This window comes from Pochonia chlamydosporia (assembly GCF_001653235.2).
Source record: "Pochonia chlamydosporia 170 chromosome Unknown PCv3seq00015, whole genome shotgun sequence".
Lineage (NCBI taxonomy): Eukaryota > Fungi > Ascomycota > Sordariomycetes > Hypocreales > Clavicipitaceae > Pochonia > Pochonia chlamydosporia.
In genome coordinates, this window is record NW_019154050.1 from 203,754 (window position 1) to 222,765 (window position 19,012).

Genomic DNA, 19,012 nt, shown 5'->3' on the forward strand with positions numbered 1-19,012 from the left:
TCCCAAGCCTCATGGCAACCGCGGTATCGATGAGCCTTATTTAGAATTGAGACAATCCCAAATATTCTTGGACGACTGCTTCCGCGGCAAGGGTACTCGGCGCTGCTGCACAACAACGATTCCCTGTCCAGATAAGCTGGACAGAGAGCGTATGCGCCAGCAAGTCCAATTGGAGGAAGCCAATACTTACATAACACCCAAAGCCCTCTTTCGGTCTGCTCTAGACCTCGCACGCGAGCAAGCAAAGCTTGACTCCTCATTGGCAAACGCTTTGGCTAGGCATCGTCGGACATCTGATCTGCGGAGGGCTACTTGTGAGAACCCAAGTGCATCACCCTCATTGATACAAAGGCGAGACCGACAGGAACATCAAGAACGTGACGACAACTCAGACACAGGCTCTAGTACTCAAAGTCAGTCTAACACCATTCTCAACCCGCCGATTCCTGGTCCCCTCACTTCATCAATACAGGCTCTCCAGTCCCAAGTCAACAACTTTGCAAAGGAAAACGGATTTGGAGTGGTCAGACGGAACGGCTCGGGTAGTAGTGTACGGAAAACCCGGTACGTATTTGAGTGTGATCGGTATGGCCAGCCGCGCCCATCCAGAGGGGCAGGGCTTCGCCAGAAACGCTCTCGGAAATGCGGTTGCAAGTGGAAGGTTGTGGGGGAAGCGTTAGAAGAGAACAATTATATGTGGACTCTGCGGGAGTTTGCCGACCTTCAGCACAGTAAACACAATCATGGACAGAGTATAAGTCTCTCAGCTCATCCAATTCACCGGAGGCTAAGCGACTCTGTCAAGGCAACGGTTGAAGCTATTAGCCGGCGAGTCGGCATACGGGCCCGCGATATACGTGGCGTTGTTAAAGAAAAACACCCCGGCACCGTCTATACGCGTAAGGACATCTATAACGCTAGGGCGCTCTTGCGCCGCGAGAAGCTTGACGGGTTGAGCCCAACAGCCGCCTTGATTAAGCTCTTCGATGAGAGAAGCATCCCATATATTGTCAAATGGTCAGACGCAGAGCCTGACCGCCTTGTTGGCCTTATATGGACCTTTCCATACTGTCTTCGCATGTGGAAACGATTTCCCGAAATCATGAGCTTTGATAACACGTACAATACGAATCGTTTCAAGCTGCCCCTCTTCCAGGTGACGGGGCAGACCTGTCTCAAGTCTATCTACAACGCCGCTTTCGGATTGATCGATAATGAGAGACGGGAAGGTTTCCAATTCCTCGCTGAGGGACTCAGACAGCTAATTGTGGAGCATGAAATCCAGTCACCGGACGTGATCATCACGGACTATGATAAGCAGATGAAGGCTGCATTGGATAGCCAGTTCCCCGGCAGCCAACAGCAAATTTGCATCCACCATGTCAACTCAAACGTTCTTCTCAATGCCAAACGGGTGGAAGGACGCAGAGGAGGAGGTTGACGGCTGTGGACATAACAGTTCCGACAGTGAACGGTCACAGGCGGCACTAACCTCGAGAGATATGGAAGCTGTCCGAGCTGTAGGGAAAGACGGCAGCCCGCCGTTGCGGACTGACCACACCTCACCTGTGCCACACAACTATCGCGGAGTCCTTGAATTATGGAAGTTCGTGGTCTTCGCACAGACTAAAGATGATTATGAGAAGGCCTGGGCGCGTTTATGCGATGAGTCCAATGACCAGCAGATAATTCTGATGTACCTTTACAATACTTACTTGCCTGTAAGTGCGCAATGGGCACATTGCTTTATCAAGAAGTACCGCAATTTCGGGGTTCGGGTGACTTCTGGCACGGAGGCGAGCAACAACAATGTCAAGAGTTATCTGCTCAACGGCATGAGCAATTTATACGGACTTGTCGAAGCGATCGAGGGCATGTTGGCTGATCAGCAGCAGGATTTCCTTGATAACTGCTCGCAAGACGAAGTGCTGACCGCACGGGCGTACTCCGGGCCGGGCTCAGAATATCTAGGGGAGCTTCGCATGGTGATGTCCCAGCCGGGGCTTAGTCTTCTCGCCAGAGAACACCGCCATGCGGTCAAGTCAATACCAAGCAGGTCCTGCCCTTGGCCAGAACCGATCGGAAAATGCAACGAGGACTGTACCGTCTCCTGGCAGCTGGGGATACCTTGTAGTCATACAATTTATAATAAGTTGGAAGCAGGAACATTCTTAACGAAATGGGACGTTCATCCTCGGTGGCATTTGAGGGAGCCGACTTCACGCAACCCCTACCGCAGAATACTCGATCCCAAGGTTGCAACAAGCCTTCGAGGGCGGCCGAAGAATGCCACGCAACCTGTCCCGGAGAGTATGGTAATTAATCGGCCAGCCAGTCAAAGCCGTGACGGCCTGGCAGCAACAGGCAAGACTATTAAAGAGAGCAAGGTTACACGAAAGAAGGCTGCCCTCGGACCAGGCAAACAGACTGGCGTACGACAGGCTGGCCGCAGGAGGCAGCTCAGCGTACGGAGGACCCGATCCGAATGGGAGATCATCAGCGAAGATGAGGCTCCGGAACCTGCCCCGAAACGTCAACGTCGAGGCTCTCGTAGGGTGCCAGCCGCTTCAGTGTCATCCGCCGCCAAGGCTCGAACCCACTACACTGGATAGCCACGTGGACCACATATAAATGGCCCATCTCTATTAAATCCATCTCCTCAGCGCTCAGATTACATAATATCCATTACATTCGTGCTTGAAATGGATGTAATTGATGTATTTAGGTGTATTTAGGGTAGGTACGAGGATACTCTCCGACCCGGTATTTTCAGCAGTCGGCATGGTATATTTTTGCACGGAAATTGATCTTAAATCGAGACACTTAAAGACCCTGGCCAACAACGCCGATCACTCCACAATTCATCTTACATTCTCGGCATGGGGCAAGAGATTCCTCGAATCTCCTGCTGTTTATTTTACAATTTTCTTTCTACGATGTAGTTATGCCATTCGATATGCCAGTCCAGTCAGAGCAGCAGAAGCTGCTCGAAGACCGTCTGTTTCGCCATTTCAAAGGCTGGACTTGGTCAGAACGCGCACGTGATACTAGCTCCTGGGTTTGGGACTTTGGCTACGATATTCAACGGCATGGCACACGGAAATGGATCTGCAAGCGCTGCATCCAACTAAATCGGCCTAGTATCGCAAGTTTTGCGTCGTCAGGCCTTCAGAACGCCGCAAATCATCTGTGGCGTGAGCACAAAATACCAGCGCCAGCACGGGAGAAGAGGAGCACAGCACAGCTGAAGTCAGATGGCGCACTAGAACCGAAGCAGCCGACTATTGCCTCTGCTTTGAAACTGAACGTTGATAAGCCTAGGGAACAGACTATCGCGAATTGTTTCATCTCACGGTTTGATAAACAGCACTTCCAGAGGATGCTAGTGGAATTAATCGTGAGTAGCAACCAATCCTTCTCCTTCGTCGAGAACCCCGTCCTCCGAGAAATCTTCGACTATTTGAATCCGTCAGTTTCGATTCAGTGTGCCAACCTGAGCGGCAGTGCCATTCGATACAAGATTATTCAAGAATATAACCGCCACAAGCAGAGGGTTGTAGAAGTGCTGAGGAACTCCTCCGGACTACTCCATATATCATTTGATGGCTGGACGTCTCGAAATAAGCTCGCCCTGTACGGGATTGCCTGCTTTTTTAGAGATGAGCAGGATCGGCCATGCAAAATCATAATTGGGGTTCCAGAGGCTCATCGCCACTTCGGCTCAACCATTGGCGGAGAGGTTCTCGATGTCCTAAATGCTCTTGGTGTGCGTCGAGAGAAGATTGGCTATTTCACCCTGGACAACGCCGAAAACAATGATACGGCAATGGATGTTATCGGTGCTGAGCTAGGATTCAATGGCCGGCTACGCCGAGGACGTTGTATGGGCCACACAATTAACCTGTCAGCCAAGGCGCTCTTGTTTGGCAAAAACTCCGACGCGTTCGAGCAGCAATTATCAGGTGCAGAAGCTTTATCTGATGATGAATACGCTCGATGGCGTAAAAAAGGGCCTGTTGGCAAGTTACATAATATAGTTGTCGATGTGCGCCTTACCCATCGGCTACTCTACTTATTCAAAGAGGTCCAGAGAGTAGGCGGCTTCGCATCAAATCCTGTTCACATTGTACTAAGTTGACACATCAAACAGGAAGAAATTGATCGCGCCACTACCCTCAAACTTCGATCGAAGAAATCGCTCAAGTTAATCGTCGACAACGACACGCGCTGGCTGTCGCAACTCTACATGATCCGTAGGGCCCTGCGGTTAAAAACATCGATCGAACTACTATTGATCAGGTACAAGGCCCAGTGGGAAGATGAAAATCGGTCTAAAAAGACTGGTGAAGTAACGCAAGCCAAGTTGGCAAAAAAGCCACGCATCCTCCGTGACGAGAATCAGCTCACGGACAAAGACTGGGAGGTCCTCTACCATTTGGAGGCTATACTGACGGTCTTCGAAACTGTTGTGAAGACGCTGGAGGGCGACGGGCACATCCGTAAGCGCAAGCAGGGTTGGACCGGTTCCTACGGCAATGTATGGGACGTGGTGCTTGGGTACGAGCTGCTTCTTAACACTCTGGAAGAGTATAAAGAGCTTGCTGCTGGTTTTCCCGATGCAGAGTACTTGCGCATTGGAATCAACCTTGCTTGGGATAAGATGGATGAGTATTACCAACGGCTGGATGAGACGCCGATATACTATACAGCCATGGCACTCCATCCGGCTTATCGCTGGGACTGGTTTGATGAGACGTGGTCACATAAACCTGGTTGGGTGAAAAAAGCAAAAGAGATGGTTGCTGATGTCTGGTTGTCCGACTACGCCCACCTTGAAGTTAGGACTACCAGCAGCAGGAGTGACGACGAGCCACCAGCAAAGCGGTCTCGGTTTTTCAACCCGTTCGAGAAGAACAGTCGTCTGCCAAGCTCAACACCAGCCCACGCAAGCACTATAATGGGTGACGAGTACCAGGCGTGGCAGATGGATCGTGAGGCAGGTGACAGCAATGTTCGTGATCCAATCGGTTACTGGATTACGAAGAAAGGCAGATATCCGAGGTTATCCAGGATGGCCCTGGACTTCCTGACGATTCAGCCAATGTCAGCGGAATGTGAGAGGCTATTTTCAGCAGCTGGCAAAATGGTCTCGGCATTGCGTACAGACCTGGATGCTGAGATTATCGGAATCTGTCAGGTTTTACGTTCTTGGTATCGTGCAGGCCTCATCAAGAACCTGGATCCATTGCTTCACTCGCATGTTGAGACTCAACTGGATGGAGTTTACGCGACTCTGAGCGACAATGAACTGGCACTTGCCCAGTCCAAGTGGCTATTGGACGGCGAGGACAGCGCCAGCGAGGAAGGTGATTGGGCACCGCAGCAGGCGGGGGACGAGTTAGTAACAAAATGTGAAAGTGAGGCCGAATAGGCGTGATCCGGTGAACAGTCTCCAAAATGCATTTGTACATACATGTGTACATCCACTCCACTCAACTTGGAAATGATGCACATCCACCGAGTAGAGGTCTGATATGTAGCACATCCACTCGACTTGGCCCAAATGTGGATGGGTGTAGTGGTTTCGAGCCTTGTCCGCCGCAACAAATTTGGGCCATGAGACAGAGTGTGAGGATTGTATCAACGTACGTTTGTGACTCGATCCGCAGTAGGCATCCCGGTAAATGCTTGTACAATTCTGGACTGTATTGGCTAGGAATGAGTCTCGTGGGGTAGCTAGTTGGCGAAGCGGCCCATCAGGGCAGTGTATTAAATCGAAGCTTGTTTTCAATGCGGTACAAATAAGGCTCAATTATTGTGCGCCAAGTAATCACGCCAGTGAACTCGTGGCTTGACAGCGACTTAGCCACACGGCCCCCCTTCGACGGCCCCCGTAGCAAAGTGGTTCGGCCCGCATCAGTGTATTCATCAGCCCAGCCTCGCTTAATTTTGCAGGGGTTTTACCCAGCCTCCGTTTAAGTCCGAAGTTTTGTTTTTGGGATATATTACGCTTTACACTGGATATATCGTACTAGACAATGTTGAAAAAGGTAAACAAGTAATGCCTCTACTAGGTTCTGAAATCAATTTAATCACATGTCCAGGTTGTGATGCTCTATTTCGTTTTAAGTGTTTACTCAGCCTAGCCTAGCCTAAGGGTCAGGCTGAGGCGAGGCGGGGCTTTTGAATACACTGGCCCGCATAGTCATTGCCATTAAGAATCATGGGTTATTTGTTGTCGAACTCGATGCCAACAACGGCCCGCTGAATGCGCACTGGGTTTGCCGTCTTTGCGATGACAAGGGCCAGGCAGTATTCTTTGCTGCGAGTGCTACTACATCCGCTGCTGATCACCTTCGCAAGTATGTCTGTCACTGCCTTTTTGAATAGTAGCTAACATGCAAAGAACACATAGGGTCTTCGAAGGCAGCCCTAATGCTGGCAGCGACCCGTCGACTGGCGAGTCTGATCGATGTAAGCGGCCTCGTTTACACTACAGCATTGTGCCGAAAGCCAAGGTCAACATAGTACGGGAACTCAGCGTAGGTCTGATCGTCAATGCTGATTTGCCCTTCTCTGTCTTCACGGATCCGTTCTTTGAGCAGCTTGTCTGGCAGCTTGATCCTCACGTCGCTGGTCAGGTGCCATGGAGTCGACACTCGATGAGCCGTCATCTAAATGATGTTTACAATTCCAGGAAGAGCATAATTAGACAAGAGCTCCGTGATGCTCTCACGAAGATCCACTTAGGATTTGATCTATGGACATCCCCTAACCGCTATGCTATTATGGCTATCACAGGCCACTTTCTCGATCGCCAAGGGTGCCATCAGACGCGTTTGCTTGCCCTGCGCCGTCAGCTGGGGTATCACAGCGGCGGAAACTTGGCTGTGACTCTTCTTGAAGTTGTTAGGGAGTGGGAAATAGAGGACCAGGTCGGAACCGTTGTCTCTGATAACGCCACAACTAATGATACGTGCCTCCAACACTTTTACCAAAGTCTTGACCCAGACTTGAGGCCGACAGATGTTCGTGCTAGGCGCATGCGCTGCTACGGTCATGTTTTGAACCTGGTCGCGCGAGCATTCCTATATGGGGAGGATTTTGAGGCATTTGAGGCCGAGTCGCAGGTCCATAACCTTCTTAGCCGCCAAGAAGAAGACTTACGTCATTGGAGGAAGAAAGGACCTGTCGGCAAACTTCACAATGTGGTGAAATTTATTAGGTCGTCCCCACAGCGAAGCGAGCTTTTCAAGCGTGTCGCGCATGAAAATGATGAAATGCAGGGCTTTCAGCTCGCTTTTGAGTCAACGGCAGAGCTTGAGGTGGTCATGGATAACAACACAAGATGGAATTCCACTTACCTTATGATCTCCCGAGCACTGGTCAAGCAGGGCGATCTCAGGGCGTTTATGGTCCACCCTGACGTAGAAGGTAATTTACCACAGGATGATGTCTTAAATGCCGATGACTGGCGTTTACTAGGAGAGGTTAAGCATATCCTTGAACCACTTTATCTGCAGACCATGCGGACACAAGGATGGGGCAGAGGGGATGGCCATGGACGTCTATGGGAGGTAATAACTTGCATGGAATATCTCTTAGAACACCTGGAGGACTGGAAACTATTCTATAATAACATCACAGAGGACATAGTCCAGCAGGATGCAAGGAAAACGGTGGAATATCCTCATGGGCGTCCAAACCGCGCTCGCCAACGTCCTGCTCGCCTAAGCGACTGCGAGGTTAATCTGCCTTCGCAGCAGCCACAGGAGAGATTGTTACCGGAACATGCTTCTGACGAGTATGCTAAGCCAGGTAAGCCAGCGAGTGTATCTAAGGCGGAAGACATTGGAGATGATCACCGCCACTATCTTCGGCTGTGTATTACAAATGCATGGCAAAAGCTGAATGAATATTACGGTAAGCTGGGAGAATCTCCGCTGTTCTCTGCAGCGATCATCCTACACCCAGGACTTGGTATTAGGTATCTTGAGATAAATTGGGCGACGGAAGAGCAGCTTGTGTGGGTGCGAGACGCCAAAACGGGGTTATCTAGGTATTTTGACCGTTGGTACCGTCGGTCCACACCACCAGGGGTGTGTCAGCAACCAACCCCGCGAGGCGCAACGGCGCTATCAACAGTTGAAAAGCGGTATGAAGAGAGTGAGTTTCGGCAGTGGGTGAAGAGCAGAACGAGCAAGGCGACAGCTACAGGTAGTGAGCTTGACCAATACCTGCGGATGGAGCCGCAGGACACAGATGATCCCGTGAACTGGTGGGTAGCACATCAAGGCTCATTCCCATGCTCAGCCAGCTAGCACTCGACGTTTTTGCAATACCGGCGATGGCAACTGACTGCGAGAGGTCATTTAGCCTCGCTAAGTTGTCGTTGACATCACAGAGGCTTTCGATGAGCCCAACGACACTAGAGGCGCTTCAGTGCCTTAAAAACTGGACTAGGCGTGGTGCCGTGAAGTTGGGATCTGGGGGTTGGTGTCAAGGGGTGCAGGATACAGGCTTGGGTGACGGTAGTAGTGATTAGCCATGGATTTGAAATACTTGATCAAATATACCAAACAAGCAAATATAGCTAAGAATTCTATCAAACAAACAAATATGACCCCGGATTTGATTTGTTTGATTTGAGAGCAGCGCTGGGCTCAGCTCTACATTTCTCTCCCATCTGATGCACCCAATGGACCCCTCGCCAGTTGCGCGGCTTCACCAAGCTGCCGCTAGCTTCTGGCCAGAGCGGTAGCGCCACTTTCAAGCTTCGCCGCCGCGATTTGAGCTATTGGGACACAGGTGCGCAGGAGTGGGTTGTCCCTGCCGGAGAGTTTGGCGTTGCCGTTGGGGCGTCCAGTCGCGACATAAGACTCCAGGGAAAGCTGGCTGTTACACCCAAAGCATAATTATTTGTTGCCTGGGCCGCCACAGGTATGAGAATAAATACTTGGCCGATTGACTTTATGTGCAACATCCGAGTGAAGAATTCTGGCAGCAAACGGCTGTCCGCCCAGCAGCAGGGGTCATCATCACCAGATAGCACTGAAAAGCCGTCGCGTATACCGTCGTCACGGCTAAGTGCCACTTGATTCGTCACACCTTCGATGACTTCCCAAGTTCAGGTTAACGGCATATATGCCACACCTTGAACATGACTACTTGCCGGTAGATATTAATCAGACTGCGCTATGTGCATTTTATTTTCAGCCTCCGAGTCTGCACCGACATACTGGGATCCCTCCAGAACACGGCTAGGGGAAAGTGACACAGACGCTATGATACCACTGTACCTAATATTGTCTTCCATACCTCTCGTCGGTCTCCAGCGAGTCGGCTATGTCCACCACCCCCCCCCCCCCCCCCCAAACAAAAAAAAAATCCATTTACTAGATAGACCTCGCTAACTAAGCTGTAGGTTTCGCGAAACACGCCGCCTACGACGCCAGCAAACACGGCATGGTCGGTCTCACCAAAGCGGCGGCCCTCGAAAACGGCGATCGTGAAATCCGCGTCAACTCTGTCGCCCCCGGCGCCATCTACACGCCGCTCATGCAAAAGAATTGGGATTTTGTAGGTAGAGCCAAAGACGCGCCGTTCGATGATCCTTCTGCATTTAAGAGACAAGGTACGGCGGACGAGACGGCAAATGTTATTGTGTTCCTGCTGGGCTCGGAGAGCACGTTCGTGAGTGGGAGTGTGTACCAGGTCGACGGGGCTTGGATATAAGGGTATGACTTGAGGGCGGATAGAAATGCACGCAGGGGTTTAGAGATGTTCAATACAGCGGGCGTTTACACAGAGAACACATGGCTGTAAGGCAGCGGCGGTCCAAGTGTCATCACAACTGATGATGTGGATTCCTGTCCAGCGTGAGACACATGCAGTGGGGAGGAGGAGGCTTAAACACTCCCAGTGTTGGTGAATGTTTATGCGACGCCTTTTGGCCTCGAGTAACAACTCACAACGAGACTAAACGAAGCGGCGGATCCTGCCGACTATCCGGCCTCACACAGATGAACGTTATTAACAACATGTATTCACCGGCCCCCTGAAGGAGTACAACCAAGATAGTACATTGAAAGGTTTCGAATAAAGTATTGGTTAGTTAGTAACTTCATAATAGTTAAATTACCAAACTGTAGGACATAGGATCTAGGACTTCCAATTTGCACCATCAGCATCTCACCCTCCGACACCATGACCTCACTCCTGAGTGGACACAACCACCTTGTCCACATCCACGCCTTTCTGCTTCTCAACATCCTCAGCATGGTCAATCATCGGGTCGATACCAACGTCCGTGACGGTATATGCGTCAATGGTATTCTTGTACCACGGCCAAAAGTTGACTGCTAGTGCATATGTCCATGCACCGATAAAGAAGCAAAGAGGCACAACCATGGATAACCCAGTTGAGTGCATGTCGGCTACACGACCCATCAGCGGCGGCACGGCCGCGCCGCCAAAAACACCTGCGATAATATACCCTGATCCGCGCTTCGTATGACGGCCAAGCCCGCGCATACCCAGAGCAACAATGGTTGGAAAGCAGATGGACTCGAAGAACAAGGTCACGTACAGCAACGCCACACCGGCATTACCGCCCTGTGTAATGGCCGGGGCGAGGAAGACCATGCAGAGGGTCAGGTACACGCCGAACACTACTCTGGGCTTGATAAAGTGCATCAGACCAACACCCGCAAATCGGCCAGCAGCAAATGCGCCTTGGGCACCGGCCAGGAACTGTGAGCCCAGCGAATTGCTCGTTCCCGGTCGTGTCTCCGTCACATAGTTGATGAAGTAACTAATCATTACAGCTTAGCAACCAATGCTTCACATGCTGTTCCTCAACGGTGTATTCTCTTACCTTGCGATGGCGACTTGGGCGCCTGTGTAACAGAACTGAGCAAATGCAGCGTGGAACAGTCTGTATTGCTTTATGAAAGGCAAGTTGTTGTCTGCGGCGTTGGCTTCCGAGGCTTGAAATTCCATGTCCGCGTCGGTAATTTCGGGTATGTCAGAAAAGAAAAAGATTGTGGCCAAGATGAAGACGAAAGCTGCAATAGCCAAGTATACCCACTGCACATTGCGGAGAGCATCTTCATCGTTGAATTTGAAAAAGACATATGAGCCCATGACTGGTGCAACTACGGAGCCAATGCCGTTGAAAGCTTGCGAAATATTGATTCGAATTTCGGCAAATTTGGGAGGCCCGCACACTGCGAATGGTGTCAGAGGCCCGTTGCAAAAATGTCCAACCCTACCTTCAAGTAAAGTAGGGACTTACCGGTGATATAGGGATTGGCGGCTGTCTCCAGGGACCCCAATCCATTGCCGATGATGAAAATGCAAGCGCAGAATCCTCCAAAGCTGTGCGCCTTGATGGCAGGAATAGTGAGCAATGCTCCAACACCTGCGTGATTTGATAAACAACCAGCCTTTACAAGAGCGTATCAACAGGACCAGAATTTGCTCACCATACAGGCAGAGTCCCCAGATGAATACGGCACGGTAGCCAAAATGGCGCAGAATCCAAGCTGCATGGCCCAGGGAAGCTAGAGGGTAGGCACTGAAGCTCGATTACTATTATGCGAAACGCCAACTCAAGTATGAACGTACCCAAAGTAAGCTGCTTGAAGACCAGCAGATCTCGACTTGTCAATTCCTAGGGTATTCTGGAAGTGCTTGTTCAATGTATCAAGCAATCCGTAAGAAAAGCCCCAGAGAAAGAAGAGAACCGTGACGAGGCAGATAGGGACCAGAGACTGACGCAAGGTCATCTCAGCAGCATTAGTTCTGCTATCATCACGGACGCGAAGAGACCGCCTCTTCCAGAACGATGGTTTGGTAGTCATAATTGCAACGAGCACGACTTCAGTATCCAGCAGGAGATGGACAGTGACAGAATTAAGAGCTGTCGCTTAATGACAAGATCCGCAGTTCTAGTTCAGCAATACGTGGGACCCTTTCCACTGGTTGAGTGCTTAGGTAGTTTTCTGGGAACCCAACTATTTATGCTCAGGCATAGTCCATTTGGGCATTCCCCCAGGACTGCGTACAATATTGCCAGCACGGAATCGCTTCACAGTAAACAGCTGTCTAGGCCAAGTAGTATGGGGTGGGAAGAACTCCACGGCCTCCACACCCGCCCTTGTGCAGACGGTCTCCATATCTTTCCGTAGACTGAGCCAGAAGTTATCAACCCTCTGGGCCTTCTATGGCGTGGTTAACTTTTTCTGCCTTGTCTCAGCTCAGTTCCAAATGACCGTCGGATAAATTCGAATGGTTCCGCCTGCCTTCTCGAAACCGCATTTCCAGGATGGATTGCGCTTTTCGTCTCGCCGTAACCCTCTTAGTGCGAGCGGGGAAAGCTGGGGTAATAGATGTGATGTGGCGCTGAAGATTGTCGCCCCAGATTAAACGAAACAGGCGAATGAAACCATGGTCTTGGACATTTACGAACATGCGGCGACAAAAATGCTCTTGAAAAGGATGGTGATGGGTTAAGCGAATATTGCGAGTGGCTTAACAAGGAGCGCGAAGAGGAGTACCAGGATAAATACAACACATGGGACATGTGTCGTGCGAATCTCCAGAGAGGTCAAGTTTGGTAGTGGCTGTTTGTGATGTCAGTGCTGGTAGAATTTTGTCCTCATTAATTGACTCCAGATTTATGCCTTCGCGGCTGAACTTGGATTTTGCAGAAAACAACGGTGGTGTCTATCGGGGTCTCCAACTTTGGCCGGGCTTTGGTGGGAGGTTCCCACCCAGTGCCCGTAGGCACGCCATTTGTGGCCAGGTCCATGACTCGCGCGAGAGTGGTTGGCGTCAATAGCTCCCTGGAGCTTGGCCACTGATGTCGGTCCGGGCATCCATGTTTCTAGCTGAGATGGCTGGATCGGTGGAGCTTGTCAACCTGAGGTGAAAGAAAAGACCCTGACGCCAGTGGCACTACCCGCCACGGCACGAATTCTCCCCACATTCGCTTCTCCTTGCTGGCTTGTTCCTCTCAATATGAGGAAGCAACGTTAGAAAAGGTTCGGCTGAATCTATTGGCTTTGGTACGAGTGCAGCCATCTTTGTACGCCAGTTCACACACAACATCTGCCCAGAAACCCTCAGCCTCTGTCTCGATGCTTTACAGTCGCTGTTTAATTCCCTTCCTGTTGCGTCCCATGATGTGCTCCAGCCAATGGGTTGAAGTGAAACAACGGGACCATGCCGGAGATTGCCAAATCATACCTGATTTCGTCTCGACTTGCGTCTGGATATTTCGGGTTCTGCTTAACCGCCTCGGAATACCGGCTCTGCGGCCGAAAGCTTCTTCCCGGAACACTGCGAAATCGAATCATTATCTCCGTCAAATGAACCTCCTCGAGCATGGACAGCAATATCCCGGACCGTGGGCCTGCTGTTTTCGCCGTCACCACTGGGACGTTCGCGCTGACATCCTGCTTTGTCGGGGTCCCGCACCGTTTGCCGGTATGGAATCGTTCGTAAAACCGGTTGGGACGACAAGGTCATGATGGTGGCTTGGCTCATCGCCTTCTTCCTTTCATCACAGTCGACCTTGGCGTCGCTACTGCCCTCGGTAAGCACGACAATGATATTGCAGACCATGACAGGGCCACTCTTCGATGCTGTGAATACGTTTTCTATGTTTTATATGTAAGTTTGTCAACGGACATCAAACAATACCTTATCAGTCATTACAGAAGAAACAACACGGAATTCTCGGATAAAAATGTAACTAAACAACAGGATTCATAACACAAGAAACTTCAATATTTTGACTACAAAAGCAATTATATTGAGGGGCTATCGGATGTAACTAGAAGAAAAATCTCGGCAGTTACTTTTCACTAAACTGCAAGACAGCTATAAAAAGGAAGAAAGGTTCCATCTAGTTATATAGAAAAACAAGGACCAAAAAATCCACTATCCAAAGATATCTAGCTTGTAACTTGATAAAGTTCTTACATGCTTCCACCAGCACCAAAGTGCTGTAGCCGATATGTGAGTGTGGGCATCATCAATAAGTGAACTGAGAACATTTACTCAGGAGCTGTGGGCCACACGGCTAGCGCCGAAAGAAGGAATTGCCGTCGACAGCTCCTCCAACTTTTGCAGCGTCGCACCTGACGCGTTGTTGCGGATTCTGCACCTTGAGATATTGCGAAGCCCAGTCAATTGAATACGACCCAACGCCGATGCTATGCTAGGAATAAAGCTTTTATGCGTCGGGAAATACGCTTGTGACTAGCAATCGGCTTCCCTTCCGGCCCGATCACTTCTATTCTCGAGCGGCGCTCACCCTCATGCAGCCAATGCACTACGAGCATCAGCGGTCAGAGCTTTCGTCGTGTAAACTGGGTTTGTGGGACCGAGAATATAATTGGTTCCGACACACATCCCAGGATCGTGCCATGATGGCGTACCGCATTGGCGCTTCAATGGGGGAACTTACCTGCATGTAAGTACCAGGACGTCTGCTCTTCCGCGTCTCCTGTCGTGTCGTACGAAGCACTGGTGAAGATTGAGAACGGCAATAGTCCGAAGCCTTGCGGTGTGGGGATGCGGAGTGCGGGGTACAGCATGGCGGGATTCAGCAGCTTCTAGGTACATGCAGGCCTGCCAAGACGAGGCGTTGGACATTTGCGCTAGTAAAAGGATGGGATGACCAGCTCGGTATTATGACGTCATTCATGAACGGCCAGGGCCCGCCAGCGCCAGCAGTTCCCAGTGGCGCCTTAGCCTATTCCGTAGCAGTGACCGCTATTTGTGTGTTAATAAGGTGTTCAGGACACCAAATTAAGGGTTGGGTATGAGTATCACGTTGCCCGAAATTGCTCTCGCTTTGAACCTGTTGCTGGCGCACAATATGAACCGACTGTTGCAAATGCGTTTGCCGATCGCTCTACGCTGTACGCCAGCTAGCCAAACTTCGTAACTTCGTGTGCACCAGCCCCATGACGATTTCGACGGCCTCAGCTGAGGCTTGGGACCCCACAGGATCCTACGGCTCTGTATGGTTAATCGTAAGCGTATGCTGAGTCGGCCAGGACTGGCTAGAAGTCCATTGTTAAGTACTCGTAGCCGAGTCTTCGTAAACGCCCCGACTTTTTAATCGTCAGGGCCTAATTTAAGATTTAGAGCGCACGTGGATTGCGGGGATGGAATGGGGCCGCCTAGTATGGACCCCAAACTTCCGATACAATCTGACGGAGTTTTAGTGGGAATGGACTGCTGTGGGCCTCAGAACATGGGCAGGAGGCAACGACACAGAGGTTCTTGGAAGCCGGAGCGGGTGGAAAACTAGGTGATATATGGTCGTCCTTGCTCATAACAGCATCAGCGAGCGACCATGAAAAGATAGTCGTGCTACTCCTTGGTGTAGAGAGCGCGGATATTGACCCCAAAGATGCGCGCAACCCAGGGTGCGTAATCAACCAATTCAACTCGACTGATACCTCGTCGCAGTTGGATTATCATCCCGCCAAACATACTTCAGTTGAATGGAACTTTTTTTGCTCGACTACAGAGGGGAACCGAGCTGCAACCGCCCGTCTGTCGGATTTGAACGGCCAACTGGATACTACGCTTGAGGTAGAATTTACCGACGGGCAATTCGAAGTTCATCATGCAACTCACCTCTCGAACTTTTCCTGCTCCTGGGCAAGCTGGATGGTCAATTCCGCAATAAAACATACTTCTAAGCACGAAAGTTTTGGAAGTCGTACAGTACATTACTCTAAAGCACCCCCCGGGCCCGCGGTGACGGAACGCTAGGGCTTGGTTTCTACCATTCCGGCAATTTGCCAAAAAGACACAGTGTTCCATCGCCAGCTCGAAACCCAAGCCGCTATATGAGCCAAACTGTGACAACCGCCAACTTAGAACAAAAGTGCGGGCAGCAATTACGACGCTGAACAAAAAAGGCTCCCCCGCGACAAAGGGCAACTTCCCAATGGGACGACGCTGCCAACCCACTTCCCCCATGGGACGGCGCCGTCCCACTTCCCCGCAAGCAACATCCGACGGATCAACATGTATATGTCTTATTAAAGTAATCGACGCCCGTGTCGTTCATTAAAGGGTTTTCCACCGTCGGATAGCGCAACGAATCGGCGTTGTCACTAGGTGACAAAAATATAAATATCTCCCTAGGAAGTGATGTTTCGAAAAGCCTTACCTGCAGCAGGACGAACTAGTCGAAGCCTCTAACCTACAATATGCGCTTCCAATTTGTCGCAGCAGCAGGCCTTCTGCCATTGACTGCGCTCGCGGAACCCTGCCAGCGTACGTAAACCTTCCACTGCAGGGAATTAGTACTGACCTTCACAGCATACAAGATAAGCATCACCGCCGCTAAATCCTCCACAAGATGGACGGACTGCCAGCCCGGGGAATGCAACGGAAGGATGCAGATGTTCGACATTACCGTTAACAACACCGGTACCACCTGGGTAGTTTCTCAGCCATACGTTGCCGTCACCATTGAGGGCGACGGCCTCACAACGCACCGACATGGCAAGATTATGCGGCTTCGACCCGGCGACTCCGCCACTGTGGAACTCGGTGTACAGACCGAGGTTGTCCATATTGACCGACCGGTCAATGCCACCGCCCACTGGGACGACGGTGGCTCTTGCCAAGGCTCTACTACCTTTGGCTTTACGGCTTCATATGGAATCCCGGATTACCAGCCCAACGTCGCCTCTGTGAGCAACCACGAAGCTCCGAATTGGTATCGTGACGCCAAGTTCGGTATATTCATACATTGGGGGGTATATGCCGTGCCGGCATACAAGAATGAGTGGTAAGCTACGTGCCTTGACATTCTTCTTCCCAACTGACAATATAGGTACTGGCGGGCACAAGAGACCAAAAACTCGGATGTCTATAACCACCATCTGGCGACATATGGTCGGAATGTCGTCTACGATGACTTCATCGCCAATTTTACAGCCGCCAACTTTGACCCTAAGGCCTGGATGGACCTGATCAGCGATACTGGCGCTCAGTACTTCGTACCTACCACGAAGCACCACGACGGATTCGCCCTATTCAACATGTCCTCGAGTATTTCGAACCGAAATTCAGCCAAGCTGGGCCCCAAGAGGGATCTCCTTGGCGTACGTCCCCCACTTCCTTGCCATTGTCGTTACTAACACTCCTTTAGGAGCTCTTCGCGGCCGCCAAGCAACATCATCCTGAGATCCACCGCGGCACATACTTCAGCATCCCCGAGTTTTTCACCCCAGCGTCCCCCCAAAACGGTGAACTCGAAAGCGTCCACACCGGCAACTTCTACCAGGGTGCCCCGAAGAACGCATACACTGACAAAGAGGTCCCGTACACCGGCTTCGTTAACAATAGCTTCATTTCCGGTATCCAGCTACCCCAGATGAACATCTTGGCCAACGACTACGACACAGAACTCATGTGGTGTGATATCCCCAGCCTGTCGATGGCAGACCAGTTCGCAGCCAACTTCTTCAATAAGGCCTTCAGAGAGAATAAGCCGGTCGTCATGAATAACCGCTGCGGCGTCGTGAGCGGCAAGAAAGTCCCGGGCGATTACGGCACCCCCGAAAATACAGCCAACCTCAGCTTCGATCCTAAGCTGTGGGAAGTGTGCCGCACCATGGATCCCAACTCTTGGGGCTACAGAGCCGATACGCCTGACTCCGCTTACATGACCCCTAACACCATCGTGTACACGCTCCTCGACGCCATATCCAAGGGTGGTAACCTATTGTTGAACGTAGGCCCTAAGCCAGATGGTACGATCAAGGAGATCATGCAGACTAACCTGCGTGATGCCGGCAAATGGATTAAGTCTCACTCTGAAAGCATTTTCGGTACTAAGTACTGGCCTCTTGGCAAGGGTGGATCTGGCAACTTCCGGTATACCGAGACTGATCAGGCATTCTACATCCACTGCCTCACGAAACCGAGTGGATCCATCAACATTACCGACCCGATCCCTTGGATGCAGGGCGATAAAGTCACCGTTGTGGGTGGCCGCAAGAATGGCACTATGGTTAGCGCTAGCGCGTCTGGTAATAGCATCCTTCTGGATGTACCTCAGGAGATTTCCGATGCAGACCAGTATGCTTGGACCTTCAAAATCACGTACTAAGCGCGCCTTTTTACTTCTGTAGTGTGCAGCTTCTAGAACTCGCACCAAGACTGGGCACGAGCTTCCTGTTTCGCATACGTTAGTTTGTATATAATATTTACACATACTTTCACATCCGGTAGCGATGTTGTACCTCTGCGTGCAGTTGATAAAACTCCTCACTACATCCATGCCATCCATGGGTGGGATATCAGCGGTCGTGCAGTCAGTGTTGCTAATAATATAAACAATATGATATTGGCAATATAGACCCCCTCGCAATATCATTGTATTGTCAAGAGGTGCATATTGTATTACCCCATATGACATTGAGCCATATTGACATTGCACAGTCATGGTTCAAGCGGACAATTTGCTCAACCAGCTGCTCGGCGGTACGTGGGATCGCATTGGCCCCGGAATAGACATGAAGCGGATCGTCGACAGTACGTCGAGAGTTGGGGCGGGCCATTCGTTTGCGACGAACGACAAGAACGCTTGGCTAGAGGTCGGGCCGGGCAGAGTTCTGCGTTCTATGGGGGCGTCAATATTTGACAAGAAGACAAACCAGCGGAAGCAGGCTGGCGTGCGAAGGTGGATGCGGCGGCTGCATGTATTCCGAGAAGCATTAATGCTCCTGTCACATATCTGGGAAGGGCAACCGGTTGTGGACCCGAAACGGTAACATTACGGCACTGTGACACATGGCAACTGCTCCATAATGTCTTCCTCTACGACGGTCAGGTTATGAGACCAAACAAACAGCAACGCGGCCAGATGTACCGCCAGAAGCTGGCATGGGAGAAGAAGAGGCGACAGGCCAGAAAGGGACGGAGGGAGCAGATGGATGATTGGGTCAAGGTGGCGTTGAGTGATTGG

At 50.9% G+C, this 19,012-nt stretch overlaps 5 protein-coding genes across 5 annotated transcripts; 3 read left to right on the forward strand and 2 right to left on the reverse strand.

Annotated features, from left to right (window-relative positions):
* Positions 1-1,835: 1,835 nt before the first annotated feature.
* On the forward strand, positions 1,836-2,612 carry VFPPC_18516 (transposase; the record flags this gene model as incomplete). Its single annotated transcript, XM_022430113.1, has 1 exon — positions 1,836-2,612. The coding sequence occupies one exon, from the start codon at positions 1,836-1,838 to the stop codon at positions 2,610-2,612; it is 777 nt and encodes a 258-aa protein (XP_022284972.1).
* A 344-nt stretch (positions 2,613-2,956) lies between these two features.
* Positions 2,957-9,735, forward strand: VFPPC_17091 (transposase-like protein; the record flags this gene model as incomplete). Its single annotated transcript, XM_018294840.2, has 5 exons — positions 2,957-4,093; positions 4,151-5,366; positions 6,206-6,362; positions 6,416-8,166; positions 9,425-9,735. The coding sequence occupies 5 exons, from the start codon at positions 2,957-2,959 to the stop codon at positions 9,733-9,735; spliced, it is 4,572 nt and encodes a 1,523-aa protein (XP_018136061.2).
* Positions 9,736-10,212: 477 nt separating this feature from the next.
* VFPPC_12130 (l-fucose permease) lies at positions 10,213-11,864 on the reverse strand (the record flags this gene model as incomplete). The annotated part of the gene is made up of 5 exons (XM_018290113.1): positions 10,213-10,813; positions 10,877-11,228; positions 11,297-11,422; positions 11,487-11,578; positions 11,629-11,864. 5 exons carry the CDS (start codon positions 11,862-11,864, stop codon positions 10,213-10,215), a joined length of 1,407 nt encoding a protein of 468 aa, XP_018136060.1.
* A 1,429-nt stretch (positions 11,865-13,293) lies between these two features.
* Positions 13,294-14,606, reverse strand: VFPPC_17090 (hypothetical protein; the record flags this gene model as incomplete). The annotated part of the gene is made up of 2 exons (XM_018294839.1): positions 13,294-13,664; positions 14,477-14,606. 2 exons carry the CDS (start codon positions 14,604-14,606, stop codon positions 13,294-13,296), a joined length of 501 nt encoding a protein of 166 aa, XP_018136058.1.
* Positions 14,607-16,241: 1,635 nt separating this feature from the next.
* Positions 16,242-18,154, forward strand: VFPPC_12127 (glycoside hydrolase, family 29; the record flags this gene model as incomplete). Its single annotated transcript, XM_018290111.1, has 4 exons — positions 16,242-16,308; positions 16,354-16,828; positions 16,874-17,144; positions 17,192-18,154. The coding sequence occupies 4 exons, from the start codon at positions 16,242-16,244 to the stop codon at positions 18,152-18,154; spliced, it is 1,776 nt and encodes a 591-aa protein (XP_018136057.1).
* Between the last annotated feature and the right edge of the window lie 858 nt (positions 18,155-19,012).